The 9,289-nt window shown below is 48.1% G+C and overlaps 1 protein-coding gene across 1 annotated transcript; it reads right to left on the reverse strand.

Annotated features, from left to right (window-relative positions):
- Positions 1-704: 704 nt before the first annotated feature.
- LOC146198665 (uncharacterized) lies at positions 705-7,600 on the reverse strand. The gene is made up of 4 exons (XM_084591950.1): positions 7,484-7,600; positions 3,824-4,039; positions 2,965-3,054; positions 705-1,361 (listed from the first exon to the last, which is right to left on the reverse strand). The coding sequence occupies exons 1-4, from the start codon at positions 7,598-7,600 to the stop codon at positions 723-725; spliced, it is 1,062 nt and encodes a 353-aa protein (XP_084448076.1). The 3' UTR covers positions 705-722.
- Between the last annotated feature and the right edge of the window lie 1,689 nt (positions 7,601-9,289).

Consider the following 9,289-nt stretch of genomic DNA (forward strand, 5'->3'; position numbering starts at 1 on the left):
GTAGGACACATCTGCTCACGTTTTTTTGCGGCGGGTGCGATTCCGGTAACGTCACTTCGTCTTCCGGGGAAGAATAAGCCTGGAGGCTTTCTGCTTTTCCAAAAGTTAATCGGACGTCAACTACTACGACGAGAATAAAAATAAAATCTTGACAATAAGAAGAAGAAAAGACTAGGTAGGCCACCTATAATAAAAAGCAGGGGCCCAATTCCAGTAGGTGAGATAATTATCAGAAACTTAATTGACTGGATATCACACCTGCTTTCCTGTTGTTTGCCAGAACTTGTGTTGTGGCGTTGCCGAAGCGCCTTCATATCCCAAAAAGCCTATTTAAAAAAAAAAGAATAGTGAACGGCATGCCTGAAACACCTTCTGTATGCGCCGCGAGACTGACGACAAAGTTGTAGAAGGCACCCGAAGACATATTGTCTAGATAATTATAGCTTTATTATCGACCGTAGTATAGATACTAGGACTGCAAGTGCCATCGGCCGTCAGTTGCGCCAACATGGGATAGGAAAATGAGGCAAGTGCAGCATACATAGAGCCACTAGGCTCACATGCTTTTTCTGTTTCACGTACTGCGCCACAGAAAGAAATTAATAAAACAGAAGGCGGCTAAGAGATATTCGTTATTAATCTCACAAAATACAAAGGAGAAGAGGACCCAACTCTTATTCTACCTGTTTTCCCTGACCCCCGAATCAACAGCAAATAAGCGGTCATTGCAACCGCGTCCACTGTTGACAGGCGTTGTCGCACTCTTGCCAGCTGGCGAAAGCGTTGGGACCCAACAAGCATCGGTGCCGCGCCAAAAACTCCGAGTCCACCTTGTGGCACTCAAACCCTCTGCCTTCGGTTATCGCCGACGGAACGGCGAAGTATGGACGGCGCAGTTGTCGGGGCTCGCAGTACTGAGACACCGGTGGCAGGCAGCCTCGGGCCCTGCGCGTTTGCGCATCGCCGCACTGCGCGCGGCACTCGATGGCGGTGCTGAAGACGGGCGCCGACGCCAGCGGACACATGCCGCCTGCGAAGGTCCACTGCACGCACTTGTGGCCGTCGTGGAACCACCAGGCAGTGCGAGCGTCCGCGGCTGAGCAGGCGACGAAGCGCGGCTTCTCAACGCAACGAGGCTCCGGTGCCGTCACGTTGCTGACGCAGGCCGCCATGCAGTCTTTCCGGGAGGCGAATTGGTTCGGGCTGCGGTTGCAAACGTGACCCTTGTGCGCCGTCGAGACCAGGCAAGACCTCTCAACGCTGTCGTAGAAGAACTGCGCATGCCCGCTGGTGGTGTTGCAGAATGACTTGTACACTGCGGAGCAGGCCGCCTCGCCCTTGCCGTTGTAGGTCTGCGGGAGAGGAAGTCAACAACCCTTAGCAGCTTCTAGTTCCCAGGCGCAAGCAAGCGCTGTTCTTAGCGAACATTGCTGGTGACTGCAGAAAACAAGTTCCCTGCCGTAAGGCCGTCGGCAGGCTTGACTAGTGCCAAAGTCGTGCTTTGAAGATCACAGTATCATGTTTTAAAGCAGGCCTTACTTATTATCGCAAACAGATGTATCGCTTGTGTGCAATAGTGCAATATTTGTCCCGTATTGCTTGTATATAGCCCTTTAGACAAGAATCATTATTGCACCCAAGCCAAGAAAGCGGTACAGAGCTCTAGACAAGCATGGTCGCGTCTGTACACGAGACGTTTCTGCTAATAGCCACGTGTCCTTTTGACAGACTTCAGTGGCAGCGTGACCTGAAGTGTGTTGCGAGGATTTCAAATCTTGTTTTTCTCTGCGTATATAAATTTCTAGCGGTGGAATTAAGCGTTGTATAGGACACTTAATGTGGTTTTACATCGAGCTTTACCTTCAAGTTTTAGCTGGAAAGATGGCAAAATAAGTCGCGCGGAAACTGAAAATGTTCTCAATGAAGGTGCTATAAGAGATTTGATGTACTGTGACGTGTCATCACAGTCACTCAGATAGCCATGACATCCATTGTTGTCTTCATTGATATTCATTGAGGATATATCACGTTGCTTCGCTAATTTCGTATTCGCGGATCCTTCTCGTACCAACGTTGCACTTACGTATTTCACCCGCAAATATTACTGGACAAAGTTATCCACTGTATGTAGAGAGGAAAAATAGCTGTAGTTGTTGCGGCTTTGGCAGTGCGGATGAGGAAAGTAAATCCTAAAGATTTTCTTAACAGTGAGGCAGGTAGCGCGACAAAATATAATAGCATTGCGCCCCTGTTTCTTTTCCACCATACTCACATTACGCTACGATTTGGGATGAGCAACACCATGAAAAGTGTAAACTGCCGCCATGTTTGCTACGTCGCTGGAGATACCGATTTCGGAATATATGGTAGAACGCTTAGAAATTCGCGTGACATGTTTATATGTTGCTGTTTAATTTCAAAGGACACTGAGGACATCTAATTTAGCTTGTAACGATTGGCCCCGCCGGGGTGGTGCAGTGGCATATGGCGCTCGACTACTGTGTCCAAGAACGCGGGATCGAATCCTGGCCTCGGCGGCCGCTTTTAGCTGGTGGTGAAAAGCAAGGCGCCCGTGTGCTGTGCGATGTCAGTGCACGTTAAAGAATCCCAGGTGGTCGAAATGTCCGGAGTCCTCCACTACGGCGTCTCTCATAGCCTGAGTCGCTTTGGGACGTTAAACCTCACAAACCAAACCAAACCTTGTAGCGATTGATAAGTGCAGTCTAGCTTCAAACTTCACAATACCTTCACTGAAAACGAAGGTAAGAGAGTTCAAGAACTGAAGTACGACGCAATACGAACGGGAATCACAACTCCTCTGGCAGCAGAATTCAGCGGCCTCCATTTGTTGCGCTTGATGGAGGCTGTTGCGTGCACGGCAGGCGACGGGGGACGCCCTGCGGCTCGCACCGTGGCACCTTTCTGCGCCGCTCCAAAAGTTCTGCGGAGAAGACTGGCTCTCACGGTCGCCCGACCTTCGGAGCTTGCCGTGCTTCCAGCGGTTGGCGGCAGGTGCGTAGAATGCATCTCGGATGCAGTCGACGCCGTGTTCACCTGTTCAGATCCGTGGAAGGCAAATCATTACTTGTAAGCCTTTAAAAACGCCGTATCAGCAGCTTACTAATGGTGCTTACTAACTTCGATTGTTGGATGCAAAATAGGTTAGCAGCGTCAGCCGCTCTATCTTTACCAGTTCAAACAAGTCTGGTTTTCACTCCAATGACGCAAAGTAAATGTAACTTATGAGTCACGACATAGGGAATACTATATAAATTGCTCAACAATAGACTTTCCTGCCCTTATACAAATAAATGACAGAGTACACGCGTGTTTAAGCATACATATCAGGTGACAAGGTGGAGACAAAGTGAGTCACTACAGCTAGCGTGCTATAATTTGGTCACGCAGTATATGAAAGGCGTCTTAGCATGCGTGTAGGTGACCATGTGGAGGCAAAGTTCACCACTACTATACTAGCTTGCATTGTATACGCTCGAAACTCGGGGCTACCGTATCCAAGATCGTGTTTATTTTTGTAGGTTCCACGCGCACGTTCAAAAATGTTTGACTCGAAAGTTTCAGCTCAGTTCTAGTAATAACGAATTCAGGGTGGTGGCAATCGAATTGACACCAGTTTTTCTTAATGTGACACAGGTGTTGCGTCAGGCGTTGGTCCATTTTGAAAACGGGAATTGAAAGTGTTATGTAGAACAACAACATAGGGGACAGTGCTCTGTACTGCATGCTTTGTATGAAAACGTAATAGAAACTGGGCCGCTTATCATCTTCACGTGATGCCGTCGTCTTGCGAAGCGCCGTATACCTGGTATGGCGGAGGAGTGTCCGTGAGTGGCGGGCCTAAGGTGAGGTCGAGGCTGCGCGGGTCAGGTTTGCGCATTCTGTCGCCTTCGAATTCGGGAACGAACTCCTCTCCTGCCACCTTCATGCTACGGGCGAACATGTGAATGCAGACTACGATCACCGCCGACAGCAGCAGCATCGCCAGGCTGGTCAGCATGCGCACAACCACGCGCGGAACCTGCGATCGCAGAGGCGCACGCCTCGGCGTTAAATAAGGGCTTCGCACTTCCGGACGCTGCTGGGCACCTTTTCTAACGCGAAAGCGTTACTTCGCTATGTACACAGATTTCTGTCCGCAGACCGCGTCCGCAAAATCGTGTCCGCAGCACTTGCGAGTAATTGAGAAGTGATAGAGATTAATGAGTGGTATCAGTCGATAGAAAGTGACGTAATGTTGTGTCGGAAATAATAATTTATTTATTTATTTATTTATTTCCAATACCTCAAAGACCCCAGGAGTACGGGGTTTTACATGAGGGCCGATAAGGTAAATAATTAGAGGCAAAACACGTAAAATCGTGTCCGCAGCAGTTGTGAGTAATTGAGAAGTCGTAGAGGTTAATGAGTGGTGTCAATCGATAGAGGATGATGTAATGTGAGCGAAAAAATAATTAGGCCAATAAGTTTATTAGATAATTAATTAGAGGCAAAAAAATGAAACCGTAAAGGCGAAAATGGTATCATTAGCGAATGGCTTGGCGCCACATTGGAATGCATCAAATACTAAAACAGTTAATAAAATCAATCAATTAAGATGATGCCAAGGATGTGACGTCACGCAATCTGAAGTCGATCCACAAAAAAAGGCATAGGAAGAGATTGACGCTCATTCTGAAAAGTACCGAAGACGGTTAACAAGAAGTGAATTAATGTGACGTCAAGGTTGTGACATCACGCAACCGTAGTAGAGCCGAAAAAGGGCATAGGAAGGGATCGGCGCGCAATTTGAAAGTACCAAAGAGTAAAATTAATAGAAAAGAAGTGAATTAATGTGACCTAGATGATGCGACGTCACCCAACCAGAAGTAGAGCCGAAAAAGGGCATAGGAAGGGATTGGCGCGCAACTTGAAAGTACTAAAGACTAAAAATGGGCGAACAAGAATTCAGTTAAGCAACTAGAAGCAACTAGAAGCAACCAGAAGTAAACAACAGCAGCATCTGTGCTTTCGCATATTACTCCAATGCAGATTCTGCAGTGCTCTTTAATTTTGTTTTTCAATGCCATATTTTTCCCCATAGTTTACGCAGGCTTAAGCAATACAGTTAATCCGGTTAGCAAATCAAAACAAAAGCTCTTATTGCGTAAGCAATACTACTATAGGTCTCTGCCGCTTCGCGTAGCCGCGGCCGGCAGCCATGGTGCGCCTTATGACGCATTCGGTTGGGGTGACGAGAGCAGAGGCGTCGAGCATTGCAGAGTAGTACAGGAGCACGCCGAGCGAGGGTGTAACCAGTAACGTTGGGTGTAACCGTCCTCCCACGGGAACGCTCTCTGCGTGTCGAGAGCAACGCGCCACGACCACTTGACCGCACTTCTCTTGCCTGCATTATCCGCCTGCCCGCAGTGGCTAGTTCACTGTACAGTGGCGGCAGTTTCAACCCGAGAAGAGGCCAACGCTCCGTGCAGAACCGCTTGTTTTGTATGCCTTTGTTCTCACTGAGCTGTGATTTGACTCTTTTGGCGCTTTCGATGCCAGCAGCGACTCTCAAACATGCATACAGCCCCTGAACAATGCTTTCTGCTGCGAGTTCACCGAGAGCCGACGCTTTGCAGCCGCATTTTGAGCGTCGCCGATTCAAGAGAAAAAAAGAAGATGGCGCGGATATGACGCTTTATGCTATGTGACTTGCTCTACACTCGCTTTAGACGAGAGAGCGGAGTGCACTCGGCTGCTATCAGCGGAGGAAAAGCCTTCCTCCTCTACCATTGGAAGCCAGTGATTGTACTGCTCTCCCACTAGAGGGCGCCCGCTGGTCTGAGAGCACTTTCGAAGTGCTCTCGAGTGCACCTGCTCTCCCACTCGAATTCGCCATTAGATAGAGCGGCGCCGCTGCCGTCCCCATGGCAACAGTACCGCGGGGCTCCCAGCTCAAGTCATCGCGTGTCCGCGGCCGGTAGCCACGGTGCGCCTCAGATAAAGAAGAAGGAAGAGAAGGAGGAGAATGAAGAGATGGAGAAGAAGATACGTCGGCTTTGCTTACGCAACCTACCTGATTTAACTAAAGCTAAACCCCAGCTAATTTTCCTTTTTTCTTTTTAAATCACATGCACGCCCTATCGTAATTGCAACATCTAAACAATACTTTTAAATGAATTCGGATACATGTTCATTATTTCAAAGGTAAAAATCGGGAAAAAATGTAAAAGTTATGGTTGGCAAGAACTCTGGGTATGAGAACGACGGAGGATGCGCTGGCAAGCTCACTGTTTCAAGATATATGTTGTTGACAACGTTCGTTACCGGACTCTAAAAGCCCATTACTCAGGATATAAAGGACACTGAATATGTATGAAGCACAGAACTCCTTGCTAGCTGTAGCGTCCTTCTTTCAAAGGCGCAGAAATCACAATGCGAAAATTTATGCCCAAAGTGTATTAAAGCGTTAGCGATCGCAAGCGATAACATGCTTTCCTGAATTCACCTTCTGCACCAATGGTAACGTGAAATCAACCAAGGAGTTACAATGTGCAGGCTTTAGTATAGTAGGCAAAAACGTTGACAACCAGTAACTTGGAGAGGGGCAGCCCAAGAAAACACGGACACAAGGACACACTGAAAAACAGGACTAGCGCAGTGTGTCTTGTGTCCTTGTTTTCTTGCGCTGCTCCTCTCCATGATGCCTTACCGACTGTACCACACGAAGGTATTAATCAGTAACTTTTCCAGACTCATGAAGGAGCCGATTTTTTTTTTTTCCTTTTAAGACGTACTGCGTTCTTGCTCGGCGGTGCATGCAGATCTATAGATATAGTATACACAGGTGCCGAAAATGTCGCCTTAAGGTGTGTGATAAGTACTACAACGTCTGCACTGCTAGTTCTAAAACAACATAAGGGTTCAACTCTTGTTCAGTGTAAAGTTGAAAATGTTCTTTGAGCAGTCCTCACTCCCTCTAACTGGTCATAGCCGCATGTTGTTAGGCCTAAAAAGCACCTAACGTGACTATGACAGCTGGATGACAGTTGACAGCTGACACGGTCGTTGTATGGCAGGAGCAGCCATCTAAGGTAGATCCGAGATGAGGACCGAACCCATCGGCACTCTTAAAACCGAGACACGCTGTTCTATGGGCAAGTAGGAACGTTGGTATAGTTTTGACTAAATCAAGGCTTTACAGCTATGTTAGACAGCCTTCCAAATAACGTGTTATCTAATCAAAATATCTTATCAACTATTGTGGTTTCTAAAGAGATGTGTGAGATACTAGAGGTACAAATTAGAGGGTTAGCGATCAAGCGAGTAGCATCGACGCCGCTGTGCCATAACCTTGAAGCAAAGTTTAAGCGCCCCCCCCCCCCCCCCCCCCCCCCCCGTCCTTCGCCATCCCGCCTTTACATCCCTTTTTCATCTCCTTGCTTTGTTTGCGACAAGCATCTCCATGCTCCGTGAAAGCGCTCACCTCGTCCAGTCCTGTGGACATGCGGAGGTCTTCCTCGCTGATCGAGTAGTGCCTCCGGAAGGCCGACGGGAAATGCTGCTGACGCAGCTGCCACAGCATTCTTGTGTCGTCTTCCATTGTCAAGGCCCCGAACAACTGCCCAGTGGTCGGCGATGGATGCTCCAGCGCAGGAATGCTTCTTCGCGGCGCACATCAGTCACGCGGCTCGAGAGCCGAGACATGATGATGATGTTCTCAGTCACAAATTGTACCATCGCCTCCTCTAGAGGAGGCGCTGATTGTACGTACTCACGGCGGGGGATTGTTGTTTCCATCATCAAAATTGCATATACACATAAGGGGGACTGACCAGGCAGTGATTGCAGATTCGTAGATTGCATGGCAGAAATGAGAACGCGACAATATCAGAAATTTGAGCAACGTAGTTTCAGTGCAGAAATTGCTGAGCATGGTTGAGGGTGGTACCGGGGCTTACTGAAATTTAATTTGTGAGATGTAAAGAGCAAAAAAAAAAAGAAAAAAAAGGGACGCATAACTAGGAATAGCAAAAAGAGAATATCGAAAATAATGAATCAAGTGTTATAACAACCAGTTATGATGGAAGACGTTTTGGTTCTAGAAGACAATTTCGTATGGCAGAGCTTACATTCCCATTGGTACGTATCATTGGTACGTATCATTGGTACCGGCATAGAAGCGCCAAGTGACAGATAACTGCAGAAGACAGGCGCAAACTAATTTTTGTAGTGACTCTTCTAACAGCCGCCTCCTGAGCGACGTGCGTGGAAAATAGTGTCAAGTAGTCGTGACAATGCCGAAGGCAGCAAATTAGGAGGCTGGAGTTGCGCTCAAAAGAACATTTTATTGGGGCTGCCTTGTGCCCGCAAATAACTAAGTGAATCGGCGGCGGTGGTGGCGGCAGCAGCGAGCATGTTTGGTGGTTGTCGATATACGAATTCCCGCAGCATTCGGCAGCGCTCAATTTAATGTACGCGATGACCCGTCTAGACAACCGGCCGAAGAAGCCTAGAAAAGTCTGGAACGAAACGGAAACAGGTGTAGTTCGCTGCGATCACCCGAGAAAAATCTCGCCGCGTATCGAGGTACAAATAACGTGATCCCGTCTCGCGACAACGAATAAGTCGAATAATCGCGTCTCGCGACAACAAGCACGAGGAAGATCTATCGGTGCGCTATAATAATAGTGACAGGGCTGAATGCTGGCGGTTGTTGAAAACAACAACCAATAACGATTTTAATAGTTCGATCATTACTGCCCCTTAAAAAAGTCGTCTCGATGTTCCAAAATAAACAGACAACAGTGAACATAAACATTAAGAATCAAACGCCAAGGGCCTTTAGCGCACGCAATAGGGCTTAAGGCGTATACAACGTGTACACTTTCTGGGTGCGCGCGGCGCCGCTAGGATGCTGTCGCACCGTCAGAAATGACTTGATAGTCCAATTGACCGACTCGATGAAGGGCCTTGTATGGGCAGCGAAGTATCGGAGTAAAAGCTTTTCACTGAGTCCGTGGCGGCGAATCGGCGCCCAAACCCAGGCTTTGTCTGGCGGCTTGTACCCAAGCATCGCGTCGTCCTAAGCTATAGCGTCGGAAGCCAGTTCGTTGCTGATCTTTAATACGTAGCTGGCCAAGCTGTGGGGCTTCCTCTACACGGTAAAGGTAGGTGGCCACGCCGAAGTTGTCCTCTTCCGTCACGTGCGATACCATCACATCAAGCGTTGTCATTTTTCTGCCATACACAAGTTGAAATGGTGTCCTTGCTGTCTTCTGGACGGCGGTGC

The sequence above is a fragment of the Amblyomma maculatum genome, chromosome 2, assembly GCF_055883805.1.
Source record: "Amblyomma maculatum isolate TAMU_Amacu chromosome 2, ASM5588380v1, whole genome shotgun sequence".
In the NCBI taxonomy this organism is placed as follows: Eukaryota; Metazoa; Arthropoda; class Arachnida; order Ixodida; family Ixodidae; genus Amblyomma; species Amblyomma maculatum.